The following is a 22090-nucleotide window of genomic DNA, read 5'->3' on the forward strand; positions in this document are numbered from 1 at the left end:
TGTTAAAAATAAGTCATGAACACCCACTGTTGGTTTTACCTTTAACCAACTTGCCCAATATGTTAATAACCACTCCTGATATTTTAACTGGTCTGTAGTTTGCTATCGTTGTCATGGAGCCACCTTTATGCAATGGAACTACTTATCCTCTTTCCAATCCCCTGGAACCCTGCCAGAGCTGATACTAGATTGAACAAATTCATCAGAGACAATGCTGCACATTCATGTAGTAGCAGGCTGACATGCTATTCAGTCCTATTGCTATGTTCACATTCATATTTTTTGATATGCTGAAAACGCCCTGTTCATCTACCTCAATTTTGATATGTCTCTCTGTCAGATCAGTAAATGCAAAATCTCCACCTATGATACACCTCTGCAAAATGATAACTCAGTAACTCAATATTTCCTTTGCATCTGTCACCTTCCTATCATATGCATTGTTTAAAGTCATCACACCATAGTAATTTTTCCTCTTACTTGCTACAGAAAGAAAAATCTCTTTGGGGTTTACTTTGGCCTGCTGAGCTAATTTTCCCTCATAATCTGATTTGGCCTTTCTTAGCAAACTAGTCGCCTTCTTGCTTGCACTTTGTACGGTTCATGAGTATGCTGATCACCTTTTTCTTTATATTCCCACCACACTTTTTTTTTTCAGCTCTTGCTTTATATCTATACTCATCAACTTAATTCCTACTTGGTTTATCCTCCTGACCTTGGGTATGCAGTCTGATACTGATTCTCTCAAACAATCCCTGCCCACTTCTCATTCCTTGCAGCTTCTCAAGCCATGTCACTGCTCCAAGAGTCCACCTCAATCTGTCATAATTACCATGTTCAACATAAATCTTTTCTTGACAGAGAATTACACATACTTAGCAACTTCCCAGAATGACTGCATGGTCACTCTCCCCAACCAGAGGCAAAGTATCAACTCTGGTTATGGATATATCTTCTGATGCTATTGTCAGATTCAACACTCTCAATCCCTTCGTCCCCTCTATAACATGCTATTTCATGTAATCATCCATTATTCCTTAGCAACTGTATAAATTTGACTTCCATCTTGCCATATCCCTTCCTCCTATGGGGATTGAAGTGCAGGCCATAGATTGGAAGGAGGAAGGGATTACATTGAGTGCAGGCCAAACAATCCATAAGGATTGTTTGGCCTGCACTCAATGTACTAATCTGCCTATACACAGAATCTAAATCTTCCTGTGGACCTCCTGATCTATAGCAGTCAACCAACAATATATTTTGTCCTATTGTCCCCTATCTCACACTAAACAGCTTCAAATGAACCACCTACCCAAGACATAAAATCCTTCTTAGCTTCTAATTTTGTTGGTTGCTATTCTTCAGTTTTTCATACCCATTACATTCTATCCATGTAACTATATAATTTTCTGTCAACCAGGCCGGACTAATGCCTGTAATTTTTGGCCAAGTCAAGCTGACCAATGCTAAAAATCCTTATTCCTGATACACCTTGCATTTACTCTTGTGTAAATGCAATTACTCTTGTGTAATATCATTACCACTCATTTGAATTGGAAACCTACATTCTGCATTGCATAATCATTTCTGTACACACACTCATTTATCACAGGGATAGTCAGATACATGATTGATTGCATCACTCCCCCCCATCTTCAGTTTCCCTAGTTTTGCATTTCTAAATCCTTACTAAACAACACTTTCTCCAAATCAAACATCTGACTCTAAAACCATTTAAATATAGTTTGCCAGGCATATAAGTTCTTTCATCCATTCATATTCACTCCATGCATCAATGAACTGCATACTATACCTCCTGCACAATCTTCTCATTGACTCATTAGCAATCATGTCCCTTTTTCTCAACTCTTTCCAATATCAAGTTTTATTTGGGTTTTTTATACATTGGTTTTATTTGATGTATGGAGAGATGAAAAAAAGATAAAGAAGCAAATACTGAGCCATTAAACTATGTTTCAAACAAACCTGCTGACACATTTCTTGTTAAGTCTTCATTGCGACTTTCAGCATCCTGAAGCCTCTGAAAAACACAAAAAAATAATAACTTTCAATTAATGTGAAAGACTGAAAATATATTAAAATAATTTATTTATAACCAATCATCCTACCTTTAGGAATACTCTCTCTGATTTTTGTAAACAACAATAAAATATACCCCCCCCCCAATGCAGTCCTCTTGTCCTCTATATAGGAACATTTAACTGTCGAACACTTAAAGAAGAGGAAAACCTTACCATCTTACAGCAAGAACTAAAACATATTAAATGGGAAATCATAGGCTTAAGTGAAGTTCTCAGGCAGGATGAACATTTAATAAAATTAAAAAATGGAGACTACTTATACTATTATGGATACTATTATGGGAAAACTAAAGGACAATACAGAGTAGGATATCTAATTAAGAAAATAATTACACACCTTATAGAAGAATTTAATTATATTGGGACAGAGAGGATAAAATTGGGGGAGGAGTGTTATTGATGATAGCTGATGAACTGCAGCCAAGGAGAATTGAAGTATTGCAGGATAGTGAAAGGAGCTCATTTGAGGCTATTTGGTGTGAGATTGACACTGGCAGAATAAAATATACAGTTGGGTGCTGCTATAGACCAGGTGATGGAATAGATGGTGGAGATGGTATGCATAAACAAATTGATGAAATGAGTGGAAGGAGGGTAATTATTATGGGGGATTTTAACTATGGTAACATTGATTGAAAGGAGGAGAGGACACATGTGAGGAAGGAAATGGATTTTATTCAATTATTAAGGGATAACTATCTGAAACAGCATGTAATTGAAAATACTAGGGGTGTGAGAGTGCTTGACCTGGTAATAGTATCTGAGAATTTGACTGTAATGAATATGACCATGTTGCCACCTATTGGTGAGAGTGATCATAAGGTCTTGACTTGGGAGGTGGCTAAAGATGTGCAATTTGTGATTAAGACAGGGTATATGTGGAATTAGCATGCTGGCAAGTATGACAAGCTTAGGAGATTGCTTGGATCAGTGCCATGGCATGTACAACTGCAAGGGCTGGACGTCGATAGAGCATGGGAAGTGGTCAAAGAGCATTTACAGGAGGTTATGGCTGATTGTATACCTAAGGTCCGAATAGTGAAACAAGGAGGGGTTAAATGGATGAATAACACCATTAAGCTTGAGCCGCAAAAAAAGAAACAACTATGGAGGGAATTTAAAGAAAGGGGTGACCTGCAGGCACACGAATGGTATAAAGTACAGGCCAGAAGGGTAACGAGTGTGGTAAAAACAGCAAAAGCTGATTATGAAAGGAAACTAGCTATGCAAGCAAAAGAGAATCCCAAACAGTTCTTTCAATATGCTGCAAGCAAGAAAAAAAATTGTACATGGCAAAATGATTTTAAGGAATGACGATGGTAAAGAGTTCACTGAACCAGTCGATATAGTGGAGTTACTGAGCGCGCACTTTGCAAAAGTATATCATCCAGGTGGTGACGTTGAAAAAATGAAGGAACCATTAGTTTATACGGGAATTGTGATGAATGAAGTGGAGGTGAATAGTCTATTACAGAACCTTAATGTGAATACATCTGTGGGATTGGATGGTATACCGGCACGGATCTTGCATGAAGCGGCTAATGAATTATCAGTGCCCTTGACCATGTTGTTTAATCTGAGTCTTGGGTCTGGCTTAGTCCCGAAGGCGTGGAAAGAGGGGAAAATAGTTTCACTGCATAAAGGAGGATCCAAGACTATGGTTGCAAATTACCGACCGATCAGCATATCAGGAGTCGTTGTCAAGGTCTTGGAGAAAGTAGTCAAGGGAAAAATACAGGAATGGATTGATGAAAATGAGATACTGTACAGAGGACAGCATGGCTTTGTGAAGGGTAGATCATGCCTCAGTAACTTGCTCAAGTTTTATAACAAGGTGACAGCTGAACTGGATAAGGGAAATTGGTTTACAGTGATACTGCTGGACCTGGCAAAGGCGTTTGACAGGATACCACATGGAATTCTAATCCATAAACTACAACATATGGGAATGGATATAGGGTTGGTGAGATGGATAGCTGGGTGGTTGATGGAGAGATATCAAAGAGTAGTTTATTCAGGAGTAGAGTCCAAAAGACGGCCTGTGACTAGTGGTGTGCCACAAGGTTCTGTTCTTGGACCACTGCTGTTTAATCTGTTCATTAACGATATAGGGAAGGGTCTAAGTGGGACAGTTCATTTGTTCACTGATGATGCAAAGTTGGGTAGGGCGACAGTGAACGCAGTAGATGTCAAAGTCTTGCAAGATGACTTAGATAGATTGGAGTTCTGGACTAAGGAGAATGGATGTCAATTTAATGTGACAAAATGTAAGGTTATGCATTTCGGAGTGAAAAGATTAGCAGCAGTATACCACATTGGTGGAACTGTACTCCAAGAGATTGATGAGGCCAGGGACTTGGGAGTGTTGGTGGATAGGGAGATGAAGTTTAGGGGGCACATTGCGAAAGTAGCTAAATCAGCTCATCAACTCACTTGGTTGTTGAAAAATACCTTGACGAGCAGAGAAAAGCAAGTTATTGTACCTCTGTACCGAGCCCTGATAAGACCTCATCTCGACTACTGTGCCCAGATTTGGTCACCTCGGTTCCTTCTTGATGGGGAGGAGGTTGAGAGGATCCAGAGGCGAGTGACTAAGATGATAGCAGGTCTATGGAATGAACCATATGAGAACAGGTTGAAGATTTGTGGGTTGCAGAAACTAGTTGATAGGCGGAAAAGGGGAGACATGATTGAGACATTCAAATTGCTAAAAGGATTCTATAGGATTAATTCAGATGATATTTTTGAGATCAGGACTGGTGGTGGGAGAACTAGGGGACACCCATGGAAGCTGGGCAAGAGCGTGGTTGGCAGGGGTGTTAGAGCTGGGTTCTTTACTTTTAGAGTGGTAAATGAGTGGAATAAGCTGCCAGAGTCTGTTGTGGGTGCTATGACAGCGAGCGAGTTCAAGGCAAGGTATGATAGATACTGTGAGAATGTTGAACAGTTGTGTGAACATGATGTTTAGGGCCTCCCTCGATGAGTCTAAGGACTCCTGGAGTAGCCCGTAGCAATAATAATAATAATAATAATAATAATAATATATAGATGAAATAATAATAAAAATCACACTTAAACTCCAAACTTAAATTGGGATCATCCAAATATATGCTCCCACCTCATCACACATTGATGAAGAGATAGAAGCATTTTATGACTCACTGTGGCATACTCTAGACAAAAAAAGAAATAGCAATCAAAACTTTACTATAGCAATGGATGATTTTAATGATAAAGTAGGTCATCCCTCTCACCAAATAGACAAAATAGGACCATACATATATGGTACAAGCAGCAAATCTATAAAAGACATATCACCAACCTGTCCAACAAAATTAAAACGAGAAACAATATCATTTCAAGGCTAGCTGGAACAACCTGGGGTTGTGGTGCGGAAGTCCTAAAGTCGTCTGCACTAGCCCTCGCATTCTCTGCAGCAGAATATTGTGCCCCTGTCTGGGAAAGAAGGCTCACACTAACATTATAGACATTCAGCTAAACTCTACCATGTGCACAATTAGTGGGACAGTGAGAAGCACCCCTCTCTACTGGCTGCCTGTCCTATCTAACATTGCTCCACCAAACATATGGAGAAGACAAGCTTCGTTTAAAGAATTTAATAAAACAATGAGCAACCCACTTCTGCCCCTGCATTAGACTCTTATAAATCCACCGGTCTTCGTCTAAAATCTAGAAAGCCTCTCTGGGCCAAGGACGAACTCTCTTCAGCTACCCTGCCATCAACACTTGACATGCGGAGAGAATACTGGTCCAACAATCTCCCAACAAATGGCTTCCTGGTAGAAGATCTCTGTGCTCTTCCTAGGAAGATTTGGTCATTAATCAACAGGATCAGAACTAACCAGGGCAGATGCGGTACCTACTACATAAATGGGATAAATGGGGGCTGTGCAACCACCCTTATTGTGATTGTTCTCCCGTGGTTCAGATGATTAGTTATATTGTGAACGATTGCCCAAGGCGCCAATTTCACAGTGGTGGCCTACAGGACATTCACAAGGTGACGGATGAGGCCTTGGATTGGCTTTCCAATCTGGACATTGACCTGTAGTTGGTATGGTGGTGGTGGTGGTTATGGAGGAAATAGAAGATTCAAGGTCCCATTCACCACGAAAATGTTATTTTCATAGCTGCTCTCATAGTCCTCGTCGAAGTATCAGCAGAACTCCTCCTCGTGCTAGAAGATGATTATGCAAAATGAAATGGGTTTTCTCTAATGGATCAAGATTTCACAAAAGTCACAACTGCTCTCTAATAAAACCTTGGATACAGCTACATTTGTGTTGTGATGCATTAGAGAACATGCAGTCTTGTCATATTTGATGCAGTAGGATGATAATTTTCCCTGACTTGATTATAACACATTACTTTTGCTTTTTTTTTTAAAAAAAAAAGGAAGACTTGGAATGCAGTTCATGCCTTTCATGTAGTGAACTTTTACATGTTAATATTTTCATAATTTCTTTCTGGAGATTGTGATTGTACATTTCACTTGTCAGTTTCACAAAGCCATATGTGTAAATAAATAAATGATAAGGTAGGTCATCCCTCTCACCAAATAGACAAAATAGGACCATACATATATGGTACAAGCAGCAAATCAGGAATAGCTCTTACAGAATTAATTCTCTATCAGTAAAAAGCTTTACATTATGAATACATTTTTTAAGAAAGCTCCCCAAAGAAAATGGACATGGAGAAATAAAAAATGAAATAGATTATATACTATTTAATAGTAAAGAAATAGTTCAAGATACCTCAGTACTAAATCAAGTAAAAACAGGAAGTGACCACCGACTGGTGAGAGGCAAAATTAAAATAAACCCCAAATTGGAAAGAATAAAATGGCTAAAACAACAAAAAATCAAGACGTTTTGACTTGAAACCTATTGAAAACAAGAAGAAGGATTACTAAGAAAAACTCAATCAAAAACTAGACTTAATAAATATATTTGAAGAAGAAGACATAAATAAAATAAGCAAGAACCTAATGGAACTAATAATCTCAGCAGCCAATGAATTCAAAAGCAACAAACAACAAAAAGACCATAAACTTTCGGAGGAAACCTTACAACTACTAAAAAAGAGACGAAATATGAAACGAGATAAAAATGTAACTTCTAAAATAGAATATGCAGAACTATGCAAAATAATAAGGAAAAAGATGAGAAATAAGATCTTATAACACTACAAAAATAAAAGAAACAGTTGAAAACAATAAACATATGAAAATACTAAGAAAACATTTATCAGTTGGCAAAAGTCAAATAACTGCAATAAAAGACAAGAATGGAACTATAATAAGGAACCAAGAACAAATCCTAAGCAGGCTAGAAGAATTTCATAAAGAACTCTATAGTGATCTCTAGAACTCTATAGATCCTTCAATAGATAAATCAAATATAAATAACTCTTCCCCATCACATATGGAATTAATCCCCCTATTCACCTCAGGTGAAATAAAACAAGAATGAAAAAAAATAAAAAATGTCCTGGTGAAGACCTAATTCACACAGAATTAATTAAATGGTGAGGAAACAACATAATTCATCATGTCACAAAATCTATGTTACTAATCTATGCCTAGAAGAGGGAAAGATAGCATTTTCCCAGTTTTCTGGGAAAATGCTACTCTGATACTGTTATTTAAAACAGGAGACAAAGAAGAAGTAAAGAACTATAGACCAATTAGTATTCTCTCTGTACAAAATTCTCACAAAAGTAATAACAAACAGGTTGACCCCTCTTCTAAAGGGGTTAACCTGTTTGTTATTACTTAAATTACTTAACTCAAATCAACCAGGAGAATTCCGTAAAGGCTTTAACACAATTGATCATATTCATGCAGTAAAACAAATAATAGAAAGAAAAAAAAAACAGAAGAAAACCAATTGCCTCTCTGTTTAGCCTTTATTGATTAAGAAAAAGCATTTGATTTCGTCAAAACTGATGCAATAATGAAAGCGCTCCAGAATAAGGGAGTTCCTGGAGAATATAAGTACCTCCTCCAGGAAATATACCACACTACAATGGCAACAATCCAACTTCACATGAGTAGCAATAAAATATCAATTGAAAAAGATATCCAACAAGGATACTCTCTATCTCCCAAAATCTTTACAGCAATCCTTCAAGAAATATTTAATAATATAAACTGGACAAATCTTGGTATAAAAATTAATAACAGAAATTTAACTGTTATTTAACACACCTAAGACATGCAGATGATATCATAATTTTTGCAAACACTTGAGAAGACCTTAATATAATGATAGAAGACCTATATCATGAAAGCAGAAAAGTCAGTTTAAAAATAAACAGAGAAAAAACTAAAATCATATTTAATTATTTTGTAACACCAAAAAACATAATAATAATAGAAAACAATTTCTTGGAAAGAGTCTCTTCATATATATATACTTAGGTCATCTCACTGATCTAAACTGTGGACTCCAAAAGGAAAAGTAGAAGAGTTCAACTTGTCTGGAGTGCATTCAGAAAACTGAAAAGCATTTTTCAAAACAATGATGTCCCACTCTGTTTAAAAAGGAACCAGCGTATACTTCCAGTCAGCACATACAAGGGTTGTTTGAAAAGTTTGGTAAATTTCCAATGGATGGCAACACAATTCGTTCATTCATACCAGTGTCAGCACGTATCATCTTTTTCATGACCCTTGGCAAAATTATAGCCACGTGTGACACGTAGTTCTCATTTGGCAAACATTTAAAATGATAATGTTTGCATTTTTCATAAAAATGGAGAAAAACAAGTTTCATGCAGTGATAAAACACTTTTATTTGAAGAAGTGGATAGCCATGCAGATTAAAGCCGAGTTAGATGCAGTTCATGGGGACCCTGCACTAGCATTAAAGACTATTTATTTTTGGATAAATGAGTTTAAACGTGGTCCTAAGTCCATCGAAGATGAAGCATTCTCCAGACGCCCAACTGAGGTCACTATGAAGGAAATTATTGACAAAATCCATGGTATCGTTATGAAAGACAGCCGAGTGAAAGTGCATGAGATTGCTGAGATTGTAGGCATCTCAACTGAATGGGTGTATAATATCCTGAAAAACTGCACATGAAAAAGCTGTGTGCATGATGGGTGCCATGATTGTTGACTGTTGATCAAAAACGAATGCAAAAAGACATTTCAATGCAGTGTTTGGCGATGTTTAATCGCAATTCGCAGAATTTTTTGTGTCAATTTGTGACTGTAGACAAAACTTGGATCCACCACTATACACCTGAGTCCAAGCAGCAGTCAAAACAGTGGACTATGCCCGGTGTAAGAACACCGAAAAAAGCAAAGACTGTTTTGTCAGCTGGAAAGATGATGGCCATGTTTTTTTTTGAGATTCTCAAGGAATTACATGATAGACTATTTGGAAAAGGGTAAGACAATAACAGGAGTCTATTATGTGTCATTGTTGGACCATTTAAAAGATGAACTGAAGAAAAAAAGGTCAAGATTGGCACACAAAAAAGTGCTCTTTCATCAAGACAATGCACCATCCCACACATTGGCCACAAATTAGGGTTTGAACTGGTTCCACATCTACTGTATTCTCCGGGCTTGGCCCCGTGCCTAAACTTAAAAATTTGGTTCAGTGGGAAAAAATTTTCTTTGAACGAGGATGTCATCAAGGCTGTCAATGACTATTTTGCACAATTTGACAAATCCTACTTTTTAGATGGGATGAAAAAATTAGAAACTCCCTGGACCAAATGTGTAGACCTCGATGGAGACTATGCTGAGAAATAAAGCTAATTTGTTCCTAAAAAATTAGTTTAACTTATTTTTTTGTTTATTTTTTGTATATTTAAATTAAGCTGTTTGGCTTTATGCAGATGATGTTGACTCCTAAACATATCTGGTGCTAGTCTCCAGGATTCTCCAAGAAAATGGAATAACGACTGTAACAAATTTTGCATGAAATTCATCAGTAAAAAAGACCAAAACTAAGAAAATATGCAGAAACACAGAAAACTTCAGGTGCACTCTCTCGATGGAAAACCTATAGAACAAGTAAAATATTTCAGCTAGTTAGCCACAGTTTTTTTTAATGAAGATGACATATTAAATTTGGAAATACACAACAGATTAAGTAAAGCTTATTCTGTTGAGGTGCTAGCTGAATTTCTTTGGGATAAGAGAGAAATTAGCCAAAATGCTAAACTAGCAGTTTACAAGGCAGTGTTCAAACCAGTTTAGCCAGAAAGCAATTGATTAGAGAAATTACAGATCACAGATATGGAGTTCTCAGAAAGATTAGAGGAATGGATACTTGGCAACAATGGCATTATTACATGGTGATTCAATCTTAAAATTTTTGCTTCCTGAGGGAGTCACGACTTCTAGTTTCCCCGAGGTCAAAAATTAAAAATATGGTAAACGTAATTGAACAACAAAAAAGAAAAGTAAAAAAGATGGAAGTTCTGGTAGGTACTAATAATTTACGTTTTAACAAATATAATATGAAAGGTTTGTTGAAAGAAGCAAGAAAGAAATGTGAGAGAGTAAAAATTGTAGGATTGCTACCCAAATATGACAGTACTGAGTTAAGAAGGAGGACAATGATAGCAAATGATTTCATGCACAGACTGTGTAGAAGAAATGGATGCGAGTTTTTACATGTGCGAAGTGAGTTTGATGGCAGAAAAGACTTTATGGCCTGCACTTAAATTCATCTGGCATCGGGTGCCTGGAAAAACTACTTCTTGGTATGAGACCTAATGCAGAGAGTCAGTGAAACTAGATCATCAAGGTAGGAATGCAAAAAATGTGTGTGAAAAGTTCAGCTGTGGTATGCAAACATTATAAAGATATGAATGTCTTCGAACATCGTTATGCATATGACGAAGGGGTGGAAAAATATGTTTTGGGTTTGGGCCTTTTTAGTAAGTTTGGGGGGGGGGGGGGGGAGTTTTAGAACAAGAACGAATAGATTGAATATTTAATTATAAGAACAGGTTAAGTGGTAATTTATTGTCTATGAACAAATGCCAAGAGCATCAGAAACAAAGGGATTGAGTTTGTTGCATTACTGAATATGATGTGTCCTAAGATTGTTGGCATTAGTGAAACATAGCTATTCAGAATCAGATATGATAAGTAGGATCGGGTGTAATGAGCATACTATTTTTAGGAATGACAGAAGAGATATGAGAGGAGGAGGAGAGGGAGTACTAATAATATCAAATGACTTAAGTCCAGTTAGGGTAGAAACGCAAGTAAACAATGATAGTAACAATGCCCCATGTAGTGGTGAGTTTCAGTCTATCTGGTGAAGGAGAGGTTAACAGAATGAAATATATAGCAGGGGGTTGCTACAAACCTGACGGCTCAGTTGCAGTGGACAAAGAAATGCATCACCAATTTAGCCTTATGGGTACCAAACAAGTGATCATTATGGGTGACTTTAATTTTCCAAACATTGATTATGTAGAAGAGAAATCTCATGATAAGAAAGAAAAAGAATTTATTGAATTGTTGCAAAACGACTTTCTCAAGCAGCATGTGAAAGAAGGAACTCAAGGTCAAAGAATGTTGGATTTGCTCATGCTGTCAGAAGGTCTCTGTCAAGAATATGGCTATTTTACCACCAGTTGGTGACAGGTGCTTTCTTGGGAAGAATCCAATTGTGCTGATACTCCAATTAGAACAGGTTACATGCTGAACTACAAAGTTGGAAATTATGATCAACTAAGGAGAATATTATCTTTGGTACCATGGTATCATCAGATGTCAGCAATGCATGGGAATCTTTGAAAAAGTGCTTAAATGAGGCAGTATCTGAATGTATCCTTAGTGTTCCAAAAATAAATAGGTTGGGAGTGAAATGGATGTGCAATCTTATTAGGCAAAGAGATCCACAAGAAGATGATGTAGAAAGAATATTGTGAGAATAAGAGTGAGAGGAGTTATGAAATGTATAAAGTTCAAGCCAGAAAAGTAAAGAGCATTGTTTGGAAAATTAAATCGGAGTATGAAAAGAAATTGGCCATGCAAGCTAAAGGCAATTCAAAAGAATTTTATTGTTATGCTGCAGGCAAAAGAAAGAATTAATGTGAAAGAATAACTTTATTGAATGTGGACAGTACTCGAGTATCAGACGATAATGAGCTTGCCTCAATTAATGAGTGATCAATTTGCTAGGATATATCAACCAGGTGTTAAATCATTAGAGCAGGATATCACTGGACCATAAGGAATAGGTTTTTAAAATTTTCAGGCAACTACAAACAGCAGAAAATGACCAATTAAGAAATACTCTAATTTCCAAAGAGGATTGGATAGAACACTATAAAATATTGTGGAATGAAAAACACAAGAAATACAAAACAGTGACAAAACTCATAAAATTGAAGATACCAATATACAGGCAAGTACAGAAGAATAGTAATGGAAGAATTAGAAAAGGAATTAAAAAAAACACAAGGAAATAGACCCAGGAGTGATTGAATATGCGTTGAGCTCTTTAAATATGCAGACAATAGCTTAAAAGAAAACATACTTAAATTCTTCAATCTTCTTCTTCTTCTACAGCTTCTCCCACTTAAGTGGGGGTCACTGTTTGTTATGAGGTCTCCTCCACACCCTTCCTGTCTTGGGCTGTCACCACATCCAAGTTCTTCATCTTCAAGTCCTCTTCTACCAGCTCCCTCCATCTCTTCTTTGGCGCCCACGCTTCCGCCTTCCTTCCTCATCCATCCTGCACTGACCCTTCATCCCTTCTCCCACATATTCGTCCTCCCTCCTCATCACATGACCAAACCATCTCAACCTTGCCTCCTGTATTTTCGCTCCTAAGTTCGTAACTTTCACTGTTCCCCTGACATAGTCATTTCTCAGATGATCCTTTCTGGTCACACCGCACATCCACCTAAGCATTCTCATCTCTGCTACTTCCATCCTGCTGATGTTATTTTTCCTCAGGGCCACAGTTTCTATAGCATATGTCATAGCTGGCCTCACTACTGTCCTATAAATTTTGCCTTTCAGATTGATCGGCACCCTCTTATCGCATAACACTCCATCCATCTCCCTCCAGTTCCTCCAACCTGCTTGTATCCTGCATCCCACTTCCTTCTCAGCTCCTCCATCTTCTTCTACTGTTGAACCTAAAGTATCTAAAGTCTCTCACCTTCCTGATGACATTTCCTTCCAGCTCCAGATCTGTCTCCTGGCCACCGCCCACTGCGCAACACATATACTCTGTCTTACTTCTGCTCAGTCTCAGACCTCTCTCTTCCAGTACTTTTCTCCATCTTTCCAAGTTTAGTTTCCGCTTCTTCTCTTGAATCTACACACAGCAAGATGTCATCTGCATACAACATTGTCCAAGGTGCATCTTCTCTCACCTCCTCTGTTACCACCTCCATCACAATATTAAACAGAAATGGACTTAATGCTGACCCTTGATGCAAGCCAACTGCTACTTGAAAACTTTCTGTCTGTCCCAAACAGGTCCGAACACTTGTCTTCACATTTCTGTACATTTCCCACACCAACCTGACATATTTCTCAGGCACCTTCTTCTCCCTCAGGACACCTCCAGACTTCTTGCCTTGGCACTCTATCGTATGCTTTCTCCAGATCAATAAATACCAGATGTAGCTCCCTTTGTTTCTCTCGATATTTTTCCATCATCTGTCGTAACCCAAAGATACCATCTGTTGTTGATCTACCAGGCATGAAGCCAAATTGTTCCTTTGCAATCTCCACCTCCTCCCTCAATTTACCATCAAGAACCCTTTCTAGGATCTTCATTGTGTGGGACATCAACTTTATTCCTCTGTAATTTTTACAGTCTTGTGCTCCCCCTTTACCCTTGTAGATGGGAACAAGAGTACTCTCCCTCCATTCCTCGGGTATATTTTCCTGTTGGCAAACTTTCATGAACAGGTCCCACAGCATGTCAATTCCCTCTTCCCTCCAGTGCCTTCCATGCCTCCACTGGAATTCTGTCGGGGTCCACCGCTTTTCCATTCCTCATCCTCTTCATGGCCTCCGTCACTTCCATTCTACTGATGTTTCTGCACCATCCCCTCAGAAGGCTGCCCATCTTCTCTGTGAGTCCTTGCATTTTCCTCATTCAAAAGTCCCTCAAAGTATATTTTCCATCTGTTTCTTATGTCCACACCCCCTCCATAATACTCTTCCTTCAGCATCTTTGATCTGCCTCACATGTAAGATGTCCTTAGCTGCTTTATTTTCTACATTTCGCTAGTTGGTAAATTTTTCTCTGTCCTTCCTTTGTTTCTAATTGATCATACAGATCTTGATATGCCATGGCCTTCACCTGTGCCACAACTCTCTTGGCTTCTTGCTTTCTCTCTTTGTACACCTCTCTGTCCTCTTCCACTCTTGGACTCATCCCACTTCTGCTTTGCCTTCCTCTTAGCTGTCACTGCCACTTGTACATCATTATTCCACCACCAACCCTCCTTCTGCTCTCTAATCTTTTCCAGATGTCTCACCAAGCACCTCGATTGCACAGCTCAGGATTCTTCTTCTTCTTCTTCTACAGCTTCTCCCACTTAAGTGGGGTCACTGTTTGTTATGAGTCTCCCTCCACACCTTCCTGTCTTGGGCTGTCACCACATCCAAGTTCTTCATCTTCAAGTCCTCTTCTACCAGCTCCCTCCATCTCTTCTTCGGCTGCCTACGCTTCCGCCTTCCTTGCACATCCATCTGCATGACCCTTCTTCCCACATATTCATCCTCCCTCCTCATCACATGACCATCTCAACCTTGCCTCCTGTATTTTCGCTCCTAAGTTCGGACTTAAACTCTTCAATAATATCTGGAAATATCAAAAGATCCCAGATGAATGGGAAACTGGAGTAGTAATAAATATTCATATTCACAAAAAAGGTCACAAGGACAAATGTGGAAATTACAGAGGCATTACTCTCTTAATAACAGCATCTAAACTATATGCAAACCCCATCTTAAAGAACAGCCTAATTAAACATACAGAAAATTATTTATAAGAAGAACACTGTGGTTTTAGAAGAGGATGCACAGATGCCTCTTTCACAATGCAACAGATCATAGAAAAAAAGAAAAGAATTTATTCAAATTAATTGGATATCGAATCCAACATTATTTCTTAGCCGAATAAGAAACTCAAAGATAGAAAATCTAAGAGTTTCATGCCGAATATAGAAAACTATAAATAAAAGTTCGGCAAGTCCAAGCATAAGCCAACAGGTGGTACATGCTGGGCAACTCGTAGTAAAGGTGGAGTAAGTTCCGATCGCTGTCCTTAGTATTTTCCCATAATGTAAAGCACAACTAAGATGTATGCTATTAAGCATTATGGGAGGTCATTACCCCAAACCGGTTTCTTGTACAGTAAAGAAATAAGCTTTGTATTATAAAACTCAATTGTAGCTGAAAAATATCAAAAAGTTTTAAATCGATTTTTTACATAGGTCAAGTCTCATGAGAAACTGTAAATAACCTTTTTTTGTTATTTATGTATATTATTTATGTATATCTATGTATATTTTGCTAAATATTAATGTAGTTAACCCTATGGGAAATGACTGTATTTACTGTTTTAACGTCAAAAATAAAGGCATTGCGTTGCCATCGGAACTTTGTATATAGCTATGTGTAAGAGCACGGGAAAGTTGTTTACTAGTTTTGTGTATGAGAAAATTGCTTACAAGCTCTGTGCATAACACCTTTAAGGTTAGTATCTAAGAGTGCTGCTAGGTTTAGAGATGTTTCCACGGCCCAAAAGGACAAGCAATGTATCAAAGAGGTCCGCTAGTTTTTGAGACAAGTTTCCACTACCTGGCAAAATATGATCAAAAGAATGCACGAAGGAGAACAAAGAGCAGGTCAAACTTAAAAGAAGATGAAAGAGTCATGCCGAATTCTTCGGGGTTTACTACCTTTAGTGCAAGAACCCAAGATTGCATAAATAAAAGGGGACTGAGCTGAGCATAAAGGGCTTCCAGTTGTCAGCAGAGAGTCATCAGAAGTCAGAACCAGAGGCAGTTGGAACCAGAGCGGAGGCGAGCTGCAGACCATAAGCGGAGTCCGAACCAGAGCAGTGATAGCAGAGAATGAGGAGAGGCAAGGCCACAGTTACAAAGAGGAGAGTCCAGGTCCAGTTGCCGACAGAAGAGAACCAAGATCCAAGTGCCAAGAGAGCAAAGGCGAAGCGCTGTTACCGAAAAGAGCCAGAGCCAGTCGGCGGCAGTTACAGACATCGCCGGTCGGCAGTTAGAGGCACAGTCATCGGCAATTAGTAGCAGAAGTGGTGGCAATTAGAAGCAGAAGTTCCCAAAGTAGGATCCAGAGGAGAATTTGCCCATATGCTGAAACCTCTTGTATGTGCTATTCGAGTACCACAGATTGCAGTCCAAAAGCCCACTAATATCCCAACATGATACCGCTGTAGCAAGATACTCCAGAAGGAAGCCTAAAACTCGAAAGAAAAGCCATAAAGAGTTTAGTAAAAGACTTGAATGAATGTGTGATACAGAGCCTCTGTAAGTTACATCCTTTTGTATAATTTCTCTTATAATCTAGGAGATATGTTGTATATGGACTGTTAAGAATTAGTTGAATAGTAATAAGAAGTGTCCATAAGAGAGTCAATTGCCATGTTAGAAGTTGATATCAAAATTTGTAAAAATAACTTAACAGAGTTAGATAACCTCTTTGTGAGTAAACTAGAAGTTTAATAAGCTGAATTTGTAAGCAGAGTAAATTAGTTTTAGAGTTAAAGAGATTATTTAGTGTTGAAGTGACAGGGTTCTAATTTTATGCTAAAGATTTTATAGATGGTTAGAGAAAGCAATCTCCCTATCGTTTGATTCATGTATATTTCATATTAATGTAAATAAATGTGTTTTAATTATTTGTTAAGAGAGTGCTACCTGATCCCTTATTTTACAACTGTACTGTTCCTAAATAAATCGGACTTGTGAGCGAGAAACAACTAAGGCATTAAAAGCGCAGTTTAATTACTTAAGAACCACAACTGTTTATATAAACTTTGTTGACGAAATTTACGCTAGTAAGAGAGAGAGAGAGAGAGAGAGATCTACCAGAAGTCTCATTGCATCTTATGCCGAATATTTGATATACTGATGGTGCAGTCTGACAAATATTTTTTCAGTGTTCACAAGCATACAACTAATAAATACAGAAAGTGGATAAACATAACATGCAGTAGAGTAAGTGAGAAAGGTTACGAGAGAGAAAGCACGCACAGATAATTAGTAATAAAGAATAAAAGAAGATATTATAATAACGCAGCAGACAGCAATTTGTTACAGTATTACTGCAACCTCAGTATTTACATCTAGATCTACCTACTGTGACGAGACCTCAAAAAAAAAAAAAAAAAAGGTCGAAACTGGTCTGGGTAGAGACCTTAAATCCATAGTTCGGATAGATACTTATATTAGAAACTCACAACATTTTGTAGAGAAATTAGAAAACATCTCCATCTCTGAAAACGATCTACTGGCCAGCTTAGATGTCCAATTTTAATTTACAAACATCCCTGTGGTAAAAGTCATCAACATTTTAGGTAATTTGTTTCCACAAGATATCGCTTCGCTGTTCAGTCATTGCCTAACATCAAACTATTTTTTATGGAAGAAAACCATTTACCAGCAATTGACCAGCTTGGCAATGGGCAGCCCCCTCTCACCATCTTGTGCCGATCTTTTCATGGAAGATCTTGAAAGTAGAATTTTATCTCAAGTAGATCCCAAACCCACAATATGGTGGAGATACGTGGATGACATCTTCATTGTGTGGAACCACAAAAAAAAATGACTTATTTGAATTCCTAAATAAGATCAACTCCTTTCACCATTCAATCAAATTCACTCTGGACCTTGAAAAAGAAAAACAACTACCATTTCTGGATATCCTAATTAAGAAGCAAGCTAATGGTCATTTCAACCTCTCACCCATGAATACAGGATGTTATTTACACTTCAGTTCCTCCCACCACATTTCTCAAAAACTCAGCACTGTACATATGCTAAAGAAGAGAGCTGTCCGGATTACAACAGACCAAAAAGATCTCCAAGCTGAATTGACACTGATATCCAACAACCTCATCTTGAATGGCTATCCCCGAAGACTTGTTAACAAGATTCTGTTCTCTGATCCACCACAAAGACAACAAGAAGACACTCAATATATTACCACAATTGTCATTCCATACATGGGAACAGCCTCTAACAAGGTTGCTAAACTCCTCAAACCACATAGAATAAGAGTGACCTTTAAACCTAAAGATACAATTTGAAAACTCTTAAGATCTCCAAAAGACTTCCATCCTTTCTTTAAATATGCGGGAGTTTACAATATCCCATGCTTGCGTGGTTTAAGTTACATCAGCCAAACTTCAAGAAGCCTTGTGATAAGACAGAGAGAACACATCAGATATGTCAAAATCAACAGACAAGATATATCAGGCTTATCTTCTCATTTCTCCACAACCAACCATGTCATCGAGTGGGATAAAAGCTGTACTCCTTACATAGAAGAGGATTACTGCTCTCATATTTTTAAAGAAGCCACAACAGTCGCCCGTTCTGCAGAAAATCTTAATAGGAACCAAGGTTTAATCTTATCCAAGATCTGGAAGACCCTAATTAGATCTCTAAACACACAAGAAATGAACTTTCGCACCAACTATAAAACGTTCCTGAACAACAATAAGTGAAATCATGTATGCGCCACAAGTGTATTGCACACGTTCAGTGTTGTTTTGTAATTTATAATTAGAATTCTGTTAATGTCTAGTCTGTAACATGTTTTGTTAGCTTTAGTTCCTATCATCAGTCCTGTACCCTGAAGATGCCAACAGCTTAAGTTGGTGAAACTAGTTGGTATTAAAATAGTTTTTTCTCGGATACTTGATCAACATTTCTGAAATAGCAAAAAATTTAAAAAATGAAAATATCTGAAACAAAAACAAAAGATGGCAATGTGTGGAAACACCATTCAAAATGTCAAAATTATGCTTAACAATAAAATAATAGAACAAGTTACAGAATTCAAATACTTAGGAAATATAATCTCGCAATACAATACTGATTCACAAATGGAAGCAAGACTACAAATTTAGTCTACAATAGAATGAATGGCATAATTAAAAGAAATTTTGGAAAACAAATGACTAAAGAAACTCAATTAAGATTACATGATATGACCTCTAAACCATCTCTCAAATTTGGAAGTGAAATCTGGATTCTAAAACAAAGAAACAGACAAAGGTTGGAAGCAGCACAGATGAAGTTTCTAAGACCTCTTCTGGGACTGACTAGATTAGATAAAAAGAAAAACACAGAAATAGAAGAATATCAGCAAAATTGGCTATACACCATATAGAAAGGATGAATAACGATAGGATTCCCAAACTAGCATATAAATATAAACCTACAGGAAGAAGAGACCGCGGACGTCCGAGACTAAGATGGAAAGACCAACTTCATCTGCAGAGCAGGAACAGGACATAAAAAGCCTATACCTGAATTGCTCAGATGATGACGATATCAACCAGGTGTATGTAACATAGTGCACAGTGCTACTGCTACATTAGATGAAGAGTTAGAGGTGCATGAAAATGAGGTTGAAGGGCTTTGCATAACCTGGATAAGAATTTGTATATAGGAACAGATGGAATATCTGCCCGTTTGCTAAATGATTTGTTCAGCCAAAATGGCTAGGCCTTTTACATGTTTGCATAACTTGAGTCTCGACTCAGGAATGATACCACAGGAATGAAAGGAATGTATAATAGTTCTATTGTACAAGGTTGGTGCAAAAACTGATGTGTATAACTTCAGCCCTATCAGTATCTCTGGTGTGGTAGTGTAGATTTTAGAGAAGTTGGTAAGAACTCGCATAGAGAAATGGGTAGACAAGCATCTACATAAAGAGAATCCTAAAAGAATGAAAAACAACTGTCCAAGATGGAATTAAACCATGCTGCTCCTTTTACTAAAGGAAGGTTATGTTTAACAATTTGCTGATATTTTATAACAATGTTATGGCCGAGTTGGATAAAGGGAATGGATACACTATGATAATGTTGGATTTTTCTAAGGCATCTGATATGATACCATGTGAAAGGCTGTTGCATAAACTGGAGAATATGGCATTGGAATATAAATCTTTACTTAAATCAGAGTATGGTTGAAAGACAGATATCAAAAAGTGGTATACAGTGGGTGTGAATCTGTCAGATTTAAGGTGACCAGTTGTGTACCTCAGGGTTCAGTCCTTGGGCTTATTGTTCAATCTGTACATTAACCTACCAACCAAGGGGATGAAATAGTGAGACCAAATTGCACTTCTTATCCATGTTATTCAACGGGTGTTACATAATCGTATCCACATATAGCTGGACGTCTATAGACATCATGGCTACTTGGGATGTTAATGACATCAGGCAGGGTCTAACATCAGATGTACAATTGTTTGCTGATCATGCAAAGATCGGCAGGGCAATCAGGGATGCTACTGATATTCAGCACTTACAAAATGATTTGAATAGGCTGGAAATTTGGGCAAACAAAAATGGCTATTGGTTTAATGTTAGTAAGTGTAAAGTCGTGCACTTTGGCGTGATTAGAGTTCCTGTGAATATTATATTAGGGTGGTTATGCTACAAGAAACTGAGGAAGTGAGGGATCTTGGTGTATTGGTGGATAGGAATTTTAAGTTCAAAGGTCACATAACAAAAGTTGCAAATAGAAATCAGAGGATAATTGCAATGTTGAAGCAAACCTTGTCATGTAAGGATAAGGAAGTCATTTTGCCTCTTTATAAGACATTGAAAAGACCATGTGGATTACTGTGTGCAGATTTGGTTTCCCTGGTTCCGTGGGGATAAAGAAGCTGTGGAAAGGGTGCAAAGAAGAGTTACAAAGATTATATCTAGATTATTGGATTTAGATTATGAGGACAAGTTGCAAGTATATGGATTGCAGACTCTGGTTAACAGGAGAAAGAGGGGTGATATGATAGAGGTCTAAAAACTTTTTAATGGGTGTTAGAGGATATCATCTGATGAAATTCTTCATTATATGGAAGGTTGGGAGAGAACATGGGAGGCATCCATGGAAGTTAAGTTTGTTCACAGTCAAAAAAGGGATAAGAGCTAGGTTTTTCTCCCAGAGAACAGTGAGTGAGTGGAATAGTTTGCCTTTAGGGGTAGTGAATGCATCTAATGTGAATGAATTTAAGGAAAGGTATGACAGCTGGTTTGGATGTTTTTTAGCCTCCCTTGATGAGTCCTTGACTCAACAGAGGTCTTATATAATAATAATAATATTAAAAGTGAGGATATTGGGAAAAAAATTGACATTGTTATCATTCCTAAATACAAAAAATGTCAGATTAATGGAAATTTTCTGGAAGTAGTCAATGAATCCAGAGACCTGTGGGTTATTGCAGATAGTGAGTTAAAGTTTAGAAGTTATATTGTTAATGTGGTTTTCCCACATGGTATTCCGATTATTTTCTCACTTTACAAGACTTTGATAAAATCACATCTGAATTACTATCTAGATGTGGTCAGTTGGGTTCCAAGGAAATGGAGAAACACTTGAAAAGATTCAGTGACTAGGTAACCAAGAAGATAAGGTTGAGGAATAGATGGAGGATGGGAGATATGCCAGAAAAATACAAGTTACTAAGGCAATCTTAATGAGTATATGCACAAATGAAAATTGGAGGCTTATGGGAGAGGTGGGAGTCAGGGTCATACCTCATAGCCAGCCAGGGATGTGTTGTTGGAAAGCATATGAGGTCCAGGTTCTTATTGTAGCATGTGGTAAGCGTGTGGAATGGACTATGGTTAGATATTTTTTGGAAGTAGTCAATGAATCTAGAGACCTGCGGATGATTGCAGATAGTGAGTTAAAGTTTAGAAGTTATACTGTTAATGTGATTTTCCCACATG

At 37.7% G+C, this 22090-nt stretch overlaps 1 protein-coding gene across 1 annotated transcript in view; it reads right to left on the minus strand.

Annotated features, from left to right (window-relative positions):
* LOC150107904 (TATA element modulatory factor-like) overlaps nucleotides 1–22090 on the minus strand; it is a 483854-nt gene that overhangs the window by 215334 nt on the left and 246430 nt on the right. The window contains exon 15 of the mRNA XM_090390537.1: nucleotides 1987–2041. Coding sequence (XP_090246663.1) covers nucleotides 1987–2041 — 55 coding nt within the window. The remainder of the gene's footprint in view (nucleotides 1–1986; nucleotides 2042–22090) is intronic.

Source organism: Typopeltis vanoorti, chromosome 3 (genome assembly GCF_054136105.1).
Source record: "Typopeltis vanoorti isolate ZY-2024b chromosome 3, IOZ_Tvanoo_1.0, whole genome shotgun sequence".
In the NCBI taxonomy this organism is placed as follows: Eukaryota; Metazoa; Arthropoda; class Arachnida; order Uropygi; family Thelyphonidae; genus Typopeltis; species Typopeltis vanoorti.